Genomic DNA, 20208 nt, shown 5'->3' with positions numbered 1-20208 from the left:
CTAGTATTTCGCCACGCACATACGTCATTATCAGTGACGGTCTTTTGATGTGCAGGTCAACCAATTGAGATGTCTTACACTTTGGTTGGCATACTGAGGATAGATACAGTAGTACATACTTGACATTGATTTTGTTGAGTATCTGCTGCGTGGTCTCGTACCGCGCCTCGACCTTAGCGGCTTGCTCCAGCCACGCCTGCCGCACTGCCGTCCACCGCACCGAGTGTGACGCTAGGAGCTGCTCGCGAGATGGCGGCGGGGCTTCACGCTGTAGGATAAAAAATGATGTAATCAACAAAAAAATATATGTAACAGGCATTGTGAAAAATATAATATCAATGTTTTTTATTAACCAATCTTCTAAAAAGGAGGAGGTTGTCGTAGTTTTTTTATAAAGAGAAGTCATACCAAACTTGGCAAAAGTATTGATATTGATGTGGGAAAATTTATGCTCATCTTTTACATTATTTTGTTTTGAACTAATAAACAGTCTTTATCATATATCAGTTTTTTTCTGGTCTAAATTGAAGAAGTTGTGAAGAAATAAAAACTCACATAGTTCAAGTTAATATTATTTTTGTTGGCCTTCAGTTGTTCTGGCAGTAGAGGCGGTATTTTGGACACATGTGCACCTTCTGGTCCTGGCAGCTCAAGTGTTTCTGACTGCAAGTCCAACACTGGTTCAGATTTTCTGAAATAAATCACAATACTCTGGAATATATAAACAGGTTATTTTGAATTTTTTAGTGCTTGTTACTCTTTCACACAAGACTTGAAAGTAGACTTTTATCAAATCATGTGTAAAAGTTAGTTTTAAAAACATAAAGCTACAGTCTATTTGCTGTCTAAATCCTATAAGCATATAAAGCAATTTGTGACAATGCTCAAATATAGCTGTTTGGATAAAAATTGGTACAAGGTCTTTGATTGCAAAACTGCTTACTTTTTCAAACAATAGATACAGTGTAGATTCTATACACTAAAATCTTACCCAAATTCGCTATAATTAGCCCTTGGCTGGTTGGCTATCCAAGCCCTGCATATGGGGTATAGCGGGGACTCCTCTGTGAACTGAGATAGGTCCACACTTCTGTCAAAAAGCTTGAGGACATAAGACTGCCGATGGGGCGACCACTTCCTACGGTAAGGCCTTTCTTCATCCTCAGATTTTTCTGTTTCTTGACTTTGACTGAAATCATATAGTTTCAGTTGTGAGCATAATTGTAGAAAATACTTCGGAAGGTCAGTTTCAGACAGATAACCTTCACAGAATCACATGCATTGAATTATAAATAAATGATCACATGCATTGAATTTAATTTGTATCTTAATTTAATAATTATGATGAACTCTTTTCTTTTTCAAGACTACAATCAACAACTATCAAAGCAGCTTATGTGCTCCATATTTCTAGGAAAATAAATGTTTTGTTTTTGTATATTATTAATTCTTTCTGTGGTTTCTATAACTAAATACAAACCTGTCTCTCTTATCAGGAACATAGTCAGAGGATGCATCAGACTCATCGCCTGCCGGGTCCAGTACATCCATCAGGGCTCCCTTGAGCCTTCCTCGGGCCGTGGCCACTTCTGCAATATGGTGCGGTTCTAGGATTCAATCATATATTGCAATCGATTTTAGTTTATGTACAAAACAAGTGACAAAACACATAATGTAACGTTAAAATGAAAAGTATGCAGTAAAAAAACATATGAAACATTTATGTAACTTGTGTAATTTCTCTTGTTAGGCATTTATTAAAACAAAGGAGCTTTGCCCTTCTTTAGTTCTGATTCACTTTCTATAACAGTGAAAGTAACTTCAGAAGTAGGTCAGTGTCGTAAGATATTTCGCAATTTGTCACAAAGGTATTTTAATACGTAGTTTATACCCAAAAATCTGTGATATACGTGGCGTCCTACAATGTCCGCGAACTCCCTTCATATTTGGGAAATCATCGATTTTTTACAAATAGTATGGAAAAACCTTTAACCCTGTCTCAAATAATTTCAATTACTTAGAAACATAGGTTGTACAGGCACATAGAAGTCCTGTTTGACTGCTCCGAAATTTAAAACCATTAATGAAACACGACCAATATTGTTTAAATAGAAAGTGTATATAGGCCTACCTCTTGCATCGCTGCTATCTCTGTTGTGCTGAGGTTTTGACGTTCTGTTCTTCATAGGCGTAAATAATCTCCTTCGCTTAGGCATCTCGTTAACTCTTAATTAAAATCTTAATCAAAACAAAAACAACAATACGATGACCAAACCAAATTCGAATTTGTATTCTACTGGGTTGCCAGATGAAATTATAATAATGTCACTGGCTGGACACAAGACTAGGGGTGCCTTTACCGGTACTTTCCATGAAAAAATATTTTCGTTTAGTCGACTACATCTACTCGACTATTAATTTCTTTTTTTTTGACATGGCCTGAAAGACAATGTTCGCGTCAGTAAAAAAAAGCAGTCGTCTTTTTGTCAATTGTCAAAATAGTTGTGTACGAAAATAGCGAAACGAGAATTTCGCAAGGCCTAGCTAACTACCAGGCTGTGAAGAATTTTATTAAACTTACACTTGTCCCTTTAAATAAATGGTTTATAATGGCCACAACAGCATATGAGCATGATGCAGATGGTAAGCATCCTTTGTTTTATTTTCATGTTCAAGAGGTTTGTTTATTTAATTAGAAATTAACAGCATATCAGTGCGTGATAATATTTGCCTCGACTTTCCATATTTTCGAGCGTTCGATGTATAGCTGCTGAGTCAGTGAAAGTCTGCTGCAAAAAGTTTCAAGTGATAAATAATGAAACTTTACGTTGCGTCAATTAAAACATTCTTGTAGTTTTGCTCGTTAGTGTCAGTCAATCGGTTAACAACGCACGCTTCTCGATACCATCCCGCCACAATAGACGCATCAGGAAAGGTAGAAAAGACTGTATGGATACCATTCTCATTTAATTTTAATCATTTTAAAAATAACCACTTCCTACAAAATGTTAAAATTTCCAGGGTGCAAATTTATCCCAGCGACGCAAAGACCAGATGGTACTTGGCGCAAACCTCGAAGGATCAAGGATGGCTACGTGCCACAAGAAGAAGTGCCTCTGTACGAGAGCAAGGGCAAACAGTTTAAAGCTCGGCAGAATACTGGTTTACCGGTAGGACTTACTCCCGAGATAGTTGCTCAAGCACAGAAGAAAAAGAACCCCGGTGTTATTCAGCCAATACCGGGCATGCTCATCAATGTTGATAAAAAGAAGAAGAAAAAGAAGACAGGTTTGTTCACTCATTGAATCTACATAGTCACTGGAAATTCATCTAGCTTATAAAGATATTTTTCACAGTACTACTAAGTTAAGTTCTCTTCAAGTGTTTCACTTATCTAACAAACACAACAATAATATCTAAGAAAGATAATTTTATTCATCATGTTACAATAATTAGAATTTGTAAGAGCTACAGAATAAATATAATATTTTAATTAGCATGCTCTTTATGAATAAGTATGTTACACTTTCACAAGAAACTTGTAAAGAATTTCTAATTAGAATTATTTGCTATTGTAACTCTGGGCAACAAAAATAACAAAAACATTCATTATAATAATGATACTTTTGCATACAAATTATTTTTAAAAGACTTCTTCCATCTTTTAACATTTTTATTGCATCTTGCAGGAACTGAAGAAGTGGCCGACAAACTTTCCAAAATTGAGATAACGGAACCTAACTTTACAACACCATCGCCTTCAGCTCCCAGTAACACCACAACAGACCCTGTCAAACGTCTCAAGAACTTAAGAAAAAAACTCAGAGAAATAGAAACTCTTGAGGAGAAAATAAAGTCTGGCAACTTAAAAACCCCTGACAAAGATCAGAAAGAAAAGTTGTCTAAGAAAATGGACATTGTCAAAGAAATAGAAGTTTTAGAGAAAAATAGTGAATAAGTTATACCAATGAATTTTAACTTTATTGTTGATGAACTATGGAATTATGTCTATGGTTTGCATGAATGAATGTGTTCTCTGTGTGGGTGCAAATTAATGAAATTTTCTTTTATTATAAATTATTTACAAAACTACATTGGCTTATTATTGCTTGGCCTGTAGCGTTTCTACTCAGGTTATAATATAAAAATTAAATGCACATGAAAAAAAAAAATAGAAAACTATGATTACATAAAATATTTATTACCAAATTAAATTATTGAGGTTATGATTCTAAAATAAGAATGTAACAAAAATAATTATATTGGAGCCTATCCAGCAGATATCTCTAACATAATACAAGAAATATCACAATATCATATTGGTCAGGCTTCTCTGTTTTCAGACAAAAGATAAACACATGTTTCAGAAGTTTATTAAAATAAATGTTTACTACAAAGTTTTGTTCAATATCATTATTATACTCAGATCCAAATTAATGTTTGTCTGAAAACAGATTTATTATTCCATACAAAAAATATACTTATATCCTACATTTTCTACATATTCGATAGCTTTACAGTATAATATAATAAAGTGGAGAAACTACATTACAAAAATATTTTTTGTTTCCGACATTGTAATGTACACAAATTTTGCACATTGTGGCCAAATTGTGTCAATTATAAGCGAGAATTATTTGAACAGCATGGTTATTATTTTATTTACTTTACGTAACATGTAGGTTGTTCCACCACTTTCTTTGTGTAGTATCAGTACTGGCATATTCTGCAAAAAAAATAAAAATGATATAGGTAAAATACAAAATATGCTAACACATTCGTGGTGAAATCGTTAGGAGACATAATACGTTATATATTGGGTTGGGTAACGATGTAGTTAAATAAATTGATATCGTGAATACAAGGCCACCAAAACCGGTTATGATGATCTTCCAAAAAAATACGTAGGCACACACTTGTAATAATACTTTAATGTAATTTATAACGAATGGAATATTACCCACCTTGTGGCGTATTATATGAATTCGTTTCTTGCTTGCTGTCGCGCATATTTGCCTAAACATGCGAGGATTCCTATTGCAGCGATTCCGAGTCCTAAAACTGTCGCCAAGAAGTCACCGAAATCATAGCCTTGTGCCGCTTCGACATTTGTGACCGTCAGCAAGGTGAACAAAAACACGCACAGTTTGAAATTCATTGTTGATTTCGAAGCAAATTCTTTTTGTACTTGCAGATTTCGTGTTATTGTGTTGTATTTTTCTATTTGTCAGTTGCGAGTTTGTCACGTCATTTCGTCAGGTGGTTTGTCAATGTCAAACTTGGTTACCTGTGTTCCTGAACGACGCAATGACGCCGAAGAAAACGTTATTATTTTAACAAAAAAGAAAAAGAACACACTGCTACTACTGATGAACTGTAAAAATTCTTGAAGTAATTTTATATGGTTAAGTGAGCAATAAACTCTATCAGTGCTCATGCCACCACAGCCGGGCCATAGTTCTTTTTAAGAACAAGATTTATTAATGTTTTGGGTGGTAGCAACATCTTAGATCAGCTGTCAAAAAAGCGCTGTAATTGTCATCACCGTTTTCCCGTTGAATATTTTGTTTTTAACGCAAATATCTCTAAAAATCTTATCGGATATTGAATAATGAGGATTAGAAACGTTTGATCTTATCTGCTGGTCTAATTTGCATGAAATAGATAGTTGTAAACATTAATTAATAACCTTAACGTGGTAATGAAAATAGATTCCCTGCGGGGTGTTTATATTGTTATTTAGTGCGGTCTAGATAAGCAAAATGAGTTATAATTCTGGTGGGAGTGGTAGCAAGGGGTTCGGGTTCGCTGGTTTTACGATGCCGAAGCGCAACCCGTCGAATGTGTCGCTGCATGCGGTGCCGCCGCCGACGACGCCGATGCACGCCGTGCCGCCTCCTTCCACGGGCCTGTCGAAGCAGGGCTACTCCACCATGAGCGCCATCACACAGAACGCCGTCACTGGCAACTGGGGATCGCTGGGGAAGAAGCGATCCAAGACTGAGGATGAGTGAGTTTAAAAATCAATACACTTTTATGCTCTTTTGCTCAAAGACATGGCAAAGTCACAAATTATTTGACTTTACCATTGAAAAACATTTAAATCTTTAATGCCTCATACATTGTTATCTGAATTTTGGCTAGTTGCCTAACTCAAACCTCTAGCCATGCCCATTTTATAAATATTATATGTGGTCTCTCCACTCAATGATTCAGGTACTTTGATGAAGATGATGAGCCCCCAACCCCAGCCCTGGCGTACATCCCTGCCCCTGGGAGCCCGACATATGAAGCTGCTTCTAGTTCTAAGGTATAAACTTTCTAACTTTATTGTAGTGACATTAAGCAGTATATGATAGTAGTAGTAGTATGTATGTGGAACAAAATTGGTTGCTTCTCTGATAAGAAGCAAGCCAGTTAATCTTGTATTTATATTCAGATGCTGCACTAGACTACTGTACCCAATACACCACAAAAAACTAACATCTGTAATTAAGTTGTTATTAAAATCATTGTCTTGGTGTGATTTGAAAGCTATTTGAAATGCTCATCAACTATACCTCATTTGAGTAGGCACTTAACTAAAGATAAATAATCTTAGTAAACTTTATACACAAATAATTATTATACAAATAAACTACTGCTTAAAATAACAATTCAATTGTTTTTATTTACAAAGATTTTTAGCTTAAAAGTCATATCAAGATTGAGTTTGATGGAGTACAGATACTTACACAATGCCTATTTCCTCACCAGGCTGCAGAAGAAGATGAAGAGGATCCCCTGGATGCCTACATGGCAGGCTTGGAGCAGCAGGCAGCTAAGGACCTGGTGGCCAGCAAGGAGAACGCAGTCAGTGGCAAGGGAGACAGCGGCCGAGGAACCAGAGGAGATATTGATGAAATGGATGATGAAGAGAGTTATTATAAGTAAGTTTCATTTGTCTGTGAGTAAATTGATTGTGATGTAAATTATCCAGGTTGACTTTTCAATGGAGTTTTAAAATGTGATATTTGTTGACAGACCAGCCTTACATTAAATTATGTTATTAACTTACGATAAAATTAAACTGTGTAATGTAAAGTTGGGATCATAGTTAGCACCTTAATTTTATAGTACTTACATTCTACATGGAGCTTTTTTCGTATCAATCACTCTTCCACCAGACCAATCTTAATATAAAATTGATTATAAACAGGTACATGGAAGATAACCCCCTAAACCATGGCGACGATGGTTCAGACATTGAAATAGAATACGATGAGGATGGCAACCCCATCGCCCCTCCCAAGAAGAAGTTCATTGACCCCCTGCCTCCCATCGATCACTCGGAGATAGAATATGAACCGTTTGAGAAGAACTTCTATGTGCCACATGAGGATATTGAACAGTTAACCCCACAGCAGGTTGAGGACTTGAAGAAGAATTTGGGCGTTAAGGTTAGTGAACATTCATGGAGTTAAAGTTAATATAGAATCACGTATTTTCTCAAACTGTGGTTCTGGCTGATGCGTCTCTTGCTGCGGCTGACCAACTATTGGAAATCCAACATAAAGAACCCTTTCACATCACCGGATTTTGTCGCGCGTTTTCGCACACTTTTTCTACACACTATACATCCCGCGCGGTAGTTGTCAATTGTTTGCTGCAGCACGTATAATTATGTATGTGCAAGTTTTTTGTTTTGATAAAAATGCAATTATAATATACAGTGAAGGATGTTAAATTACAGTATCAACTACATTAAAATAATAATAGTCTTTCCTTCTCAAAGTACCACAAGTCCAACCGATATTTTCCCCTGTTCAGATATCGGGCCCAGACCCGCCGCGGCCAGTCAGCAGTTTCGCTCACTTAGGCTTCGACGAACAGCTGATGAAAGCTATACGTCGCTCCGAGTACACACAACCCACGCCCGTGCAGGCCGCCGGTGTGCCCGCTGCGTTGTCTGGGAGGGATCTTATAGGTGAGATAATGATAGTAAATGCAATTTTCGCGAACCAGAATCTAAACTTAAAGTAAAAATTAAATACATAATGACATAAATATGTTTTATTCTAAAAAATAATCGAATATTTGTCCAGGTATCGCTCGCACGGGTTCCGGTAAGACGGCAGCGTTCTTGTGGCCGCTGTTGGTGCACATCATGGATCAGAAGGAGTTGGCGCCCGGGGACGGACCGATTGGGCTCATTCTAGCGCCCACTAGGGAACTTGCACAACAGGTACATTCAAATCAAATTACCTTTATTTTCAGGCTGCATTGGCCCATAGATACAATATTTATATTATATTACAAAAAACATTATTTTTTTATATATTTATTTATTCCGCCGCTAGGGTAAGATCACTTGCATATTCTTAGGCTCCTTTTGTCAAAAAAAAAAATTACCTAAAATGTGTGTGTTTTAATTTGGTATATGTTTTGTTTAGATCTACATGGAAGCGAAGCGCTTTGGTAAAGTGTATAACATCAGATGCGTGTGTTGCTACGGAGGCGGCTCTAAATGGGAACAGTGCAAGGCGTTAGAAGGTATGGTCACGGATCACGACAAAATACTGACTACGTAAACTTTTGTTTCCTTAAAAATATCTCATAGAACAGTTGTTTTCTTAAACAACTGTTCTATGACAACAATATAAAAGCCAGTTTTCTTAAACTGGCTTTTATATTGTTCGTGAATTTTATTCAATATATTGCTGTTATGAACAAGTAAATGCTGTCTTTTCAATTCACCTTTCTTTTTATTGTTCAAACATCTTTGATTCCAAGAGGAAAGTATTTTACTCTTCTTTATTTTCAGGCGGTGGTGCAGAGATCATAGTGGGTACCCCGGGTCGTGTGATCGACCTCATCAAGTGCAAGGCGACGAGCTTGCAGCGAGTCACATACCTGGTGCTCGATGAGGCTGACAGGATGTTTGATATGGGTTTCGGTGAGTGCTTTGTTAATAAAAGGCGGGTTTTAAATGGGTTAAAATATTGTTAACTTTTCTGTAGGAAAAGATTTGTGATTCCAAGATAGACAGTGTCAAAAGTTCTTAATTCATCTTATTGGTTCTGTTCTGGCCATAGATTTTTCTTTTCTAACTGGATGAGATGATAGGTATAGTCTTAAATATAGCATTGTATAGGAAGAAACTTATCAGATAAAGTGGGGTAAATGTAGAAACTTATCAGATAAAGTGGGGTAAATGTATAGCAGTAAATCAAGCATTGCAGAGGGCCAGAAGAACTTTGGCAAACTACATCAGAGATTTCTTCTTCGTGCCACTAACAGCCTGAGGTTCAGTAGATTCCCCAGCCATTTACTGCTTTCTGAAGTATTGTACTGAGGAACCTTGATAATAATAATAATATGGTCCTATTTACACATGCAGAGCCCTGTACTAAAGAACGTCAATAATAAATATGTGACCATTTCTATATCCAGAGCCGCAAGTCCGATCAATCTGCAGCCACGTGCGTCCCGACCGGCAAGCGCTGCTATTCTCCGCCACCTTCCCGCGACGCGTGGAGAGACTCGCGCGGGATGCCCTGCATGACCCCGTGAGAGTGCAGCACGGCGCTGCTGGGGAGGCTAGCGCTCTGGTCACGCAGCATGTCAGGTGAGACAGTGAGAGACAAATGAAAATAAAGGGTATATGTGTGCCAGGTGTTTATGTTGATAACCTAATGGCGCCGATTTGTAAAATAGAACTAATGGGGTCCCAGGTTGGGACTTTAGGCAGTTGGCCAACGAAGTTTGTTGCTTGGTGCAAAGTCAAGAAAGAGGGTCAAAAAGTGTCAATTTGTTAAAAGTTGGCAAAAATGGGTTCCACGTTTGGGAGAGACCTCAAAGGAATGCTAAAAAGTGGTTTAGTAAGATGTAATCTTGTTTTAAAATAAGCATTTTATTTCCAGAATATTCCACAAACCAGAGCAAAAATGGACGTGGTTACTAAACCACTTAGTCGAGTTTCTCTCTGCGGGGAGTGTTCTAATATTCGTTACTAAGAAGGTAAGTGATTACGAGGGACTTACGCAAAAATTCACGATTGGTCAGACTAAGTGAATAATAAATTCATTATCATATTCATTTGGTAAAGCATCTTAAAATTAATGACCTTTTATTTAATGTTTTGAAGGTAAAAAAAAAATTTTTTTGATCGTTAGGAAAGATTGACGTGGAAAATCTGTGACGTTAGTTCATATTTTCAAACAAATTGCATAAAAAGTAACCTAGCACTTTTTGACAGTTAAAAGTATTAAATTATTTCACAGTTAGAGGCGGAACAAACGGCAGCGAACTTGGGCGTGCAACAATACGACGCGTTACTCTTACACGGAGACATGGAACAAGCCGACAGGAACAAAGTTATCACGGCCTTCAAGAGGAACGAGAATAATATACTAGTCGCTACTGATGTTGCAGGTTAGTCAGTGTTCATGTTACTCATTCTTTATTTATTATTTATTGCACACTTAACATAAATATATACATACAAAGAATCAAGACAGTTTATGTACAACGGCGAGCTTCTTTTACAGCCAACCTTAAAGCCATAGAGAGATTCGATAGCGTAGGTAGATTAAAAAGTTCACAACAAAAATATGAATACCTAAACAAAATATCAAATATCAATGTTTATCATTTGAGTTTTTTTTTTCATTAAACTTTAATTTCAAAACTTTGACAAACTGCCTAAAATCATTTCACGCATAAAGAAGTTATTAAGATATTTAAATAAATAAGTCGCGATCAAAAATTATCTTATTTTTAAAGCGTTTATCTCAGGAATTACTTGACCAATTTTTAAATGTATTTCAGTGTTAGATTGTCTATTAATCGAAGCAATATGCAATCTAAGTTTTTATTCGGATACGTGAGTAGGTCCCGTGGGACGTGAATGAAACCACTGGTATTACTTAATGCCAGGTTTGTCAATCTCGGTATACACTCCATTTTTTTAAGACCCACTCTTTTTAACTGTGTTCCTAGTTATTGACGTTTTTAAGCACCTGTAGAGACGTATTAAAGGTTATCGGCACGAATCTTGAGAGCTGACCTTCATCTGCGCAGAAGTGATTTATTAGCAAAGAACCAATCCCGAGTGACGGCTATGACGCGATGCGCTGCGGGCCAATCACCGCTTTACAACGCCCCCGCGCCACACTTCATACCACAAAAGGGACCCAATAAATTACTTCTGTGCAGGTGAAGGTCAGCGCTCAAGATTCGGGCCGATGATTATACTGTTGTTGACTTTTTTTTCTAACGACAAAACGTCAAAAATCATCAAATGCCCCCTCCCGCTGTGGGTTAGCAGCAGCGAGGGAGTGTCAGACTCTTACTGACTAAAAACCGTCGTGTTCCGTCGTAGGCCTTTTATGTACCAGGGCCGCGGTATCTCTTTCGAACAACCCGCAGCTGTTGTTGAGATTTTGGTGGTTTTTTGTGGTACAGCTCGTGGTTTGGACATCCCGCACATCCGCACGGTGGTGAACTACACCGTGGCCCGGGATATAGACACGCACACGCACCGCGTGGGCCGCACGGGCCGCGCCGGGGTGCGGGGCGACGCCTACACGCTGCTCGACCAGGCCCGGGACAGGGACTTCGCCGGACACCTGCTCAGGAACCTGGAGGGAGTGCAGCAGGTACACATACGTACTCAGGGATAAGACGGAAAATTTGGTGTTTTTAGTTTTGTGTGTGTGCTCAACTGCCCGATAGACGTCTATAGGTGCTGGACACAAAAAGAAACCGTGACTCAACTACATCTATTAACTTTTAAAGTTTAACCACTTCACTGACCACGAAGCAGACACAATAGTAAGACAATCGGTGTGTATCACATGTGACTCATGAGACAGGGAAGTTATTAAAGTTCACCGTCATTAATAAACGTCAAAATAAAATGTATCTCTTAAACAAATTGTGATGGTACAAAATCAAACAAATTGTGATGGTACAAAATCAAACAAATTGTGATGGTACAAAATATAGTCATTAATTAACATATTTTATATAGCGATGTGACGGCTATTTATTGACTAGTTTATCAGTGTAGTTATACAGTGCAACCCACTCGAAGAGCCTGCTGAGATGTTTTCTTCGGTGGCCTGATACCTACTTCTGACATTCAGAGTACATTATAAAATTAGTTTGTAAACTCAATATACTTTAATTCGTTGATGTTCTGTACAGGAAGTACCAGAGGACCTGATGCAGCTAGCGATGCAGTCGGCGTGGTTCCGCAAGTCTCGCTTCAAAAAGGGCAAGGGCAAGAACCTTAACGTTGGCGGCTGCGGTCTAGGGTACGTAGCGAAGTTCTAATAAATAACATAGATGAAAAAATCTTACTTTTTCTTCTGAAATGGTTAAAAAAGAATATGGTTGGGAAAATCAATGTTTCCCAAATTAAGTGGAGTTAATCGCAAAAAAAAATGATAATACTGCCACGTTTTTATTCCAGTTGAAAACTTGTATTTTAAACAACTTCCCAAAAATTTGGTGGTTCTCAATTCTTATATGTATTATTTTATAGCAGCTGTTCAAAAGCAGACATGATTAAAAGGACTTTCCAATGCGATAAGCATTTCTGCTAGCTAAATTATTAAGCTGGACTTTATCACCAATTCATCCTACCTTGTACAGTTACAAGGAGCGTCCGGGCCTGCCGCCGCCGAAGGAGGAGTCGTCCCCCGCGGTGAGCGTGGACAAGTCGCACGGACCTGCTACTGACAGACTCGCCTCGCTCAAGGCTGCCTTCCGGTCACAGTATAATCAGGTAATAATTGTAGGTTTATTTAGGAAAGATAGTTCACTATAGTTCTCCCCGAACTTAATGGCTACTCGGAATATTGCACTAGTCGATCCGTGCAACCCATTTAAGAGCGACGGGTATACGCCACATGCTCGTATCTGTGCTGGGACGTTAGCTGTAAGCCGCCTTTAAATTTGACGCGGAGTATATTGAACTATGGCTCATTTTTAGCAGTGGTTTAGCAAATTGCATAGATCGAAACGGTTTAATGAATATTTTATTCTATTTAATGTCTTCTGTTTATTTTACATGTATTAATAATTATCTTGTGTACAATAATAAATTATGTATATTTCTTTATTTCTAAACCATGAGCCTTTTTTCCAGTTCACAGCCTCAACAGACCACTCGTGGGAACAGACCCGGCCCTCCATCCAGCCCGGGGTGAACGCCCCCGCTGCCCCCGCACCGCCACCAGACGACGCCCCCCAGGAGGAGAAGCCGGAAGACAGAGCCGAGAGGATCAGGAAGAGTGGGAAGAGAAGCCGGTGGGAGTAGAGAGTAGGACGCGGTGGCTGATAGCCTGGAGTTGGTTCTGTATGTCCGGGGATTTGTGTTTTGGGGAAAATGTGAGGAGGAAAATTGGAATGAAATATGGTAACATGTGTGTTAAAGAATGTTAAATAGGTATGTCATGTCACATAGGTATCATAAAACATACATAATAATATGTATGTATGTTATTGAAGACAAAGGTTTTTATTTTATGTGGTGATGTAGTGAAGTGACAAGTGGCTTTTGTAGCGGCAAATTGAATTGAAACGTGGTAACTAGTTATTGTTTAAATAAAATTATGTATTGATTTACCAGTATGGATTAAACCTAAGTTTTCCGACAGTGAATTTAAGAAGTATTGGCATTACCGAAAAAACGTGTTTTCCCCAAAACATAATTTCAAAACGACGGTGGATTATAAGAATTAAAGTGAGTTGAAAATCGTTATAGCACTCCCAAAGTAAAGTATTTAGAATAATGAATATAATGCTGGAATCATTAAGACTTATTATAATGTATTTTAGTACAGGACAAGCGTTTGTTATTATTGTTATTTATTTAAATATCTCAATTCGATGTAATTGTTATTTTATTTCGGTTATTAATATGTATTTTACTTTCTATGTATACAGTAATACCTCAGTTTTGGTACAGACAGTAACAAAACACTATTAAAATCAAAATTGCAAAATACCTGAACACTAAAATTACAAATTCAAAACGTGTTTCTATTTTATTTTTACTATTTTTTTTTCTTTAATATTTAGGTTATTTTATTGAGGTAGTTGTGACCACCATTGCCTTTTTCAGTATTCAGGTGTATTGTAATTTTGCCTGTTAATGTACTTTGTTGCTACCATACTTATATGTGAAAATTATCATTAAAGGACCAGCATTTTACGCCCAAAAATTGCCCCAAACAATAAAACAATATCGAAAGCCAATGTAAATTATAAAGTGCCTCAACGTGTATTTGTTTAGTTGTATGTAATGTAAATCTTTTAATTAATAGTTTGATTATATTAGTGAATTAATTAGTCAGTAATATTAAGTAAAATATACTAGGAGAAGCGCTAAACATAGTTAGGGGATCATGTACATCTTCGATTTATTCTAATGTCTGTATGTGATTTGTCTTGCTTAGGTTATTGTAAATTATTCGACTATCTTCATGAATTACTATCTATGTAGTAGTACTATCGAGCAATAACATGTAAGATCCGCTTTGTCAAAAAATTCGTCTACAGTGCATCTCGAACCTCGACCTTATTGACATTTGCTAGAAAGAAAGTGTTTAAGGCTGCCCATTTCCGATAAATCGGTGACCGACTTTTTGTCGAAAAACTATAGAATACTCTGATAGCAATAGTGCGACAACGCACACATGTTACAAAAAGTCGGTCAGAAAATCCTTGTCATAATGTCATAGGTAGGATTTTTTGTAACTGTCCTACAAAAAGTCAGACGTGAGCGGGCAGCCTAAGGGGGTCATTAATGCCATTGGTTGATAGTACATATAAAAAAAACATACATATTTAATTCATACAAAATTTGTGGTATTACTGTAAGTAGTAAACATTTGAAATATCTTCTAAATAAATAAAAAAGTTGCGTTAAAAACTTTATTACAATACGGATTTATGAGCCACTGGAATGAAAATGGTCGACTAAGATCGACTACTATTTTACAAAATAATATATGGTTTAATATAAATATTACAATTATAGATAATATTGTTATAATATGTTCAACGAAGTCATGACTTTAGATATATGGGCCCGAAACAAGCTGTATTTTAAGCGGATAACATATACAGACTTTAGTGCCCACCCTGTGTTTTGACATTAAATCTATATGAAATTCGAGTTAGTTACATTATTTATAACCAGCCCCGGATCTTCAATTTATTTTAGGCGGGGCAAAAACTGAAAAATGCCGCCCTATACTAATACTAATACCTACCTACTTATGTTTATTTTCACCAACGATTGTAACTTTTTTGGTAGGTAAATGATTATAAAAAAGTGTTCAAATCATTGTAGGCTCAAACTGTTGGCCAGGTTTAAGTAGTAGTAGTAAGAGAGTCGAGACAGATTAATGTACACAAAAAGTTATTTTTGCTACATTTGACTTATGAAGGTAACAAAGTAACGTCTGTATAATATTGCGCGAGCGAAGCGAGCGCGAAATTTTTTGTGCCTACGACACAAAAGTACCTGATGAAGGACATTGTCAAGCAACAAGTAGCCGCGAGCGAAGCGAGCGCGAAATTTTTTGTGCCTACGACACAAAAGTACCTGATTAAGTACATTGCCAAGCAACAAGTAGCCGCGAGCGAAGCGAGCGCAAATTTTTTTAGTTATTTGTTTGAAGACTCACAAATTAAACTGAGAATTATGTACAAATAAAAAGAAACCGTGATTAGAGCGAGTGTCATTAAAATTTGTGTTCGTTGATTCGATGCGTCAATAAAAATAATAAACCATCAGAAAAAGAGCGCGTACATTGTCATTTAGTCGCGAGCGAGAATTTTTTAGAAACTTTGCTTGTCAGTATCATGACACAATGTGGAACTTCCTTATCAAACGGGTGTAATTTCATCGACATTTTCTGGTGGTGGGGCGCCCCGCGGCGCTCCTGAGACCGAGGCGGCCGGGTTATTCGCACACCCTGCACCATAGGTTAAGAAGACGGCCCTGTAGGTAACTATTATGGTAATCTGTGATGTAGGATTTAAAATCACGCAGCCGCCTGATTTTGCCGCCCCCTGAATTTGCCGCCCGGGGCATGGGCCCCGGCTTGCCCCCCCCCTAGATCCGGGGCTGTTTATAACTCAGGGACAGATGAATCCTTGTAGCTGAAAATCGGCTGAAGAACCAGGAGATAAAGATATATTTTTATCTACATTTGGGTACGGGAGAAGGAAGCTAGTCTTTTATAAATCCCGTAAAGACTTGATTAGGGTTTGCTTAGTTCTTAAATTGTATTTTTTAAACAAATAATGAAAATTAAGTAGGCATGCTGCTTAAAATATCGCTTGTTACCGGCTTGAGTTTAGCACAACGTGTAAAAATGTACTTTAATGTATAGCTTGAGAGTTGATATTCGTTTGCACCCACTGTGTTTTATAATAACCGAAGGCTGCTGAATTACATAATGTTTATGAAATTTCATGGTTCTGTTTATTGGGTAAGCAGAGATATAGATATAAATATCTAAATTGAAATGACTCGCCCCACCACGCATTGCTTGTATGCATAAACAGGGCAGTGGGGCGCGTTAAACTTAGATAAACTAAAGTTTTGGTCGACTTAGTGACAACCGAGCATTCCCGATCCCGAATGTCCCAATAGCAATGTGCTTGTTATACCTATTTTATATAGCTTTTAATGTTTATACAGACTGAAATACCATTTTTCAATTAATTACAATTGAGTAAATCAACAACGAGTTATCCGTGGCCTTAATATATAAAAACATACAAATTATGCATGTAAAATTCAGCATACACATAGTTTGTACCGAAGTAGGTAATTACTAAATTATGTCATATCTCTGCTTACATATTTTACTACTCTATGACCGTAAAGTATTGTAATAAACAATACATTACGCAAACGCAGTCAAATGTTCTATCAGTTTGCACATTATACATGAAATAAATAATTATTTTTAATTTTCAACTTGTAAATAAAAAATAAAGTGCTATTTAACGAATTTGTGATTTTCATTTTATTTTCCCCTAGACTTACGCAGACATGTGTATTTCTAACAGATGGAGTACTTCTACTAGTAGTAAGTAATTTAGCAATTCATCAAAACAGATTTAAAATTGGTCCTTTAGTTTAACAAGTGGAACCAGAAAATACACCCATATAACTTCACTTTTGTCATGTTATTGTACATATTACATACTTACATGAACTCCAAAATCCTGAAATACACGTAACACTAACACTTCACGACCTATAAACCAATTTCAATCTAACTGCCAAACTTCTTGCGTTAGATTAGCAGTAGATTACAACTTACAACGAATCTATCAGTGCTACACTTGCGTGCTAGCGAACAGTTTGGCGAATAAATTAAAACTTGGTGGACTATTAACACCCCGTGGTTACGTCTGGGTGTTGAAGCTTTCTTGTGCCGATTGTAATGGCCTGTCATTTGTAAAGCTATATGGATATATTGCAGTTTTGACAGGGTGCGAGCGTCCGCCAGCTCGTGAGCAAAAAAAATATCCGATTTAGCGCCCCATATCTACCACTTGTATGAGAGACCACGCCATCGCCGGGCGGTAGCAATAGCGGGTGATGTAAAAATTGACATATTTATTTTCTACCACATTTCACTTTTGAACTGAGTTTTTAAATGAAAAGCCTTGGCAAGATTGTTTATCTTTTGAGTCCTACCTACCTATTTATAACAAATTAACTATTTTGTAATCAGTTACAGAAGTAACAGTCTGTTCAGGCTGAAGTATCAAAGCAGTTCGGTTACAGTTCTCATTACAGTACAAACTTATTCATACTCCATCAAAAGACCAAGTTCTACGGGTTACTTGAATCGCACACAATCTCAACTAGCAGAAAATAATTCAGCAGTCCAGATTTTATTTTATGTGGTTTTGTGCTCTTTGTTAAATAGAGAGTCATCATCTGCCCAGCCTTTTCTCAACTATGTTGGGGTCGGCTTCCAGTCAAACCGCAGCTGAGTACCAGTACCTATTGATATCTAAAGGGTTTAAGAATTCAATCCATACAGAATGTATGATGTTGGAGATAGACTGGTTTACATTTGAGTCCGAAAATGCTTAGATCAAAGTTTTGTACAGTAGCTTTGCATCTATATTTTTTTTTACTCTAGTTTTAACAAAATATAGCTCAGAAACTTGAACAGCACCTTTCCCATTTCGTTTCCAAGCTATCCTTCTGGTGTTACCCTAGTTTACGCCACCCGCCCGAGGCTACAAGTTCCCTAGATAAGGCTCCGTGTGGATAGTAATCCGAGGCGCGTACAAACTGTCGGGCCAGAAAGTATTTCACTTACTTATGTAACGAATCGCGGCCGTCTTCTGATTTTAAATATATTTGGCTTTGCTTAAGATTTTTGGGATAAGTTTAATTAATGTGGAACGTGGATAATAGCGTTATAGAGTTATAGGTACCTGGTAGATACCTAAAAATTTTAATAAATTGTACAAAAATAAGCCATCAAAGAAAAGGTCCCACCACCTTTTCTTTGTTGGCTTGGAATGGATGGCCATTCAATGGAAATGAATAAGGGAGTAGGTAGCTACACGAGAGAGCACATATTAGTAAAAGGTTTATAAGAGAATTCATAATAGGTAAAATAGTTTTAAGTAAGTAAATAAACTTTTGTACAAGTGTCAAGAGAACGTCTTGTAAGACCAAATAACCGCGTCAACGCATTTAAAAACACGTAGCAAAATGTAACTTTGCCATCGTAAAAGATCGAGAAACCAACAGCTGGAAAGGCCAAGGAATTCACAGTGTTCGCTGTTCCTAATAGCTTTTTAATACTGTTCAACGTTGAGACTTACATTTGGGGCAAAACTTGCGCGATAAGGCGCTTCGCCCAGTTGATAACGAAACTATTCAAGTTTACGTAACTATGTGTCTACGGGTATTATCGGGATGAATATTTTAGCAGTTGAAGGTTTGAAGTTAGGTAACGGACTGACTTCAAAGTTGTGCTGCGGTGAAACATGTTTAATATTAAATTCGAGGATTTAAAATACTTGATATGATAACTTATAGCGAATAAAGGTAGGTACGGATTAACATAAAAAGCTTTTTTGAATGTCATTGATAAAAACACTATCATTATCTTTAGTTTTTTAAGGAAATGAATTTCACATGAAGATTTTGTGTCGACTGATTTATTTAAACGGGCGGCGCCCTATTTATATGTGTACGCCTGCGACAACGAAAATCGGCTTTTGAAAATATAAAATTTTGAATTTGACATTTGTATTTTTCTTCATGACTATTGAAGGTTGCCAGTCGAAAAGGTTGTATGCGTTTCATGTCGCTACATCACTCCCCCCTAAGCGAAGCGAACGTTTGGTTTAACTGTGCGGCCGGAACGAGTGACGATTGTGTCACGCTGTGGTTTTGCCGCTGCTGCTGGTTGTGGCACTATGCTCGGGAAGCGTGATGGCGACGCTTGTTGCTTATTCTGCATGCTTGAGGAAGTGGGAGTGATTTCCTCTTCGTTAAGTAAGTATGCCGGTTTCAATCTGTCGATAGAGACGACTGCTGTACGCAAAGGCATCTGGATGGTAAATTGTTTTTCTCCTCGATGTATGACTTCGAATGGACCGTCGTATGGCGGGGTCAATGGACTCTTCACCATGTCGTTGCGCACGAAAACATGAGTACACGTCGCTAAATCTTTATACACGAATGTGTTTCTGTTGTTGCTATGTGACTTGTTACTCGGTGAAAGATTTGCCATTGATTCGCTCAGACAGCGAACAAACTCTGCGTCTTCAATTTCCGGCGGTGAAGGCTCGAAAAAATCCGACGGTATTCTGAGTGTTGATCCGTAAGTCATCAGAGCTGGACTGACTTGGAAGTCCTCACGTAAGGCGGAACGCAGTCCAAGCAAAACGGTTGCAAGTTCCTCGCTCCAGTGAGTGCCTGCACTTCTCGCCATGAGTGCGGCTTTTAAAGTTCGATGCCAGCGTTCGACTTTCCCATTTGCTTGTGGGTGGAAAGCGGTGGTTCGAATTCTAGTGATGCCGAATTTCTTCATAAGTGCCTTGAATAATGCAGATTCGAATTGTCTTCCTTGGTCCGTTGTTACACGTAGTGGGCAGCCAAATCGTGATATCCATCCTTCGTACATCGCTTTAGCAACGGTGTCGGCAGTGATGTCA

The 20208-nt window shown here is 37.6% G+C and overlaps 3 protein-coding genes across 4 annotated transcripts in view; 2 read left to right on the top strand and 1 right to left on the bottom strand.

The window, feature by feature from the left end:
• Nucleotides 1–20208, bottom strand: part of LOC110383678 (protein lin-37 homolog) — a 358932-nt gene that overhangs the window by 556 nt on the left and 338168 nt on the right. Inside the window, exons 2-6 of one of the 2 annotated variants that reach the window (XM_064035904.1) lie at nt 2132–2279; nt 1481–1607; nt 992–1189; nt 556–691; nt 120–268 (exon numbers count right to left, since the gene is read on the bottom strand). In XM_064035904.1, the coding sequence (XP_063891974.1) occupies nt 120–268; nt 556–691; nt 992–1189; nt 1481–1607; nt 2132–2216 (695 nt within the window). In that variant the 5' untranslated portion in view covers nt 2217–2279. The remainder of the gene's footprint in view (nt 1–119; nt 269–555; nt 692–991; nt 1190–1480; nt 1608–2131; nt 2280–20208) is intronic. The other variant, XM_064035905.1, reaches the window with a different exon arrangement.
• LOC110383655 (partner of Y14 and mago) lies at nt 2471–4092 on the top strand. The gene is made up of 3 exons (XM_021344458.3): nt 2471–2643; nt 3022–3288; nt 3690–4092. The coding sequence occupies exons 1-3, from the start codon at nt 2610–2612 to the stop codon at nt 3956–3958; spliced, it is 570 nt and encodes a 189-aa protein (XP_021200133.3). The 5' UTR covers nt 2471–2609; the 3' UTR covers nt 3959–4092.
• Nucleotides 5484–17021, top strand: LOC110383689 (ATP-dependent RNA helicase DDX42). Its single transcript, XM_064035902.1, has 15 exons — nt 5484–6010; nt 6217–6310; nt 6757–6929; nt 7199–7439; nt 7810–7966; nt 8085–8224; nt 8433–8532; nt 8804–8935; nt 9433–9607; nt 9903–9999; nt 10263–10413; nt 11446–11639; nt 12190–12299; nt 12640–12772; nt 13136–17021. The coding sequence occupies exons 1-15, from the start codon at nt 5763–5765 to the stop codon at nt 13304–13306; spliced, it is 2316 nt and encodes a 771-aa protein (XP_063891972.1). The 5' UTR covers nt 5484–5762; the 3' UTR covers nt 13307–17021.

This window comes from Helicoverpa armigera, chromosome 8 (genome assembly GCF_030705265.1).
Source record: "Helicoverpa armigera isolate CAAS_96S chromosome 8, ASM3070526v1, whole genome shotgun sequence".
NCBI lineage: Eukaryota > Metazoa > Arthropoda > Insecta > Lepidoptera > Noctuidae > Helicoverpa > Helicoverpa armigera.
Note: the sequence above shows the minus strand (reverse complement) of the source record. Positions and strands in the feature narration are given on the sequence as shown.

Bases quoted from the DNA above. Each gene is read 5' to 3' on its own strand.
- LOC110383689 (XM_064035902.1), top strand. From the start codon at position 5,763: ATGAGTTATAATTCTGGTGGGAGTGGTAGCAAGGGGTTCGGGTTCGCT. The intron at 8,225-8,432 runs GTACATTCAAAT...TGTTTTGTTTAG, and splicing joins CTAGGGAACTTGCACAACAG to ATCTACATGGAAGCGAAGCG. The intron at 10,414-11,445 runs GTTAGTCAGTGT...TTTGTGGTACAG, and splicing joins AGTCGCTACTGATGTTGCAG to CTCGTGGTTTGGACATCCCG.
- LOC110383655 (XM_021344458.3), top strand. From the start codon at position 2,610: ATGGCCACAACAGCATATGAGCATGATGCAGATG. The intron at 2,644-3,021 runs GTAAGCATCCTT...TAAAATTTCCAG, and splicing joins ATATGAGCATGATGCAGATG to GGTGCAAATTTATCCCAGCG. The intron at 3,289-3,689 runs GTTTGTTCACTC...TGCATCTTGCAG, and splicing joins GAAGAAGAAAAAGAAGACAG to GAACTGAAGAAGTGGCCGAC.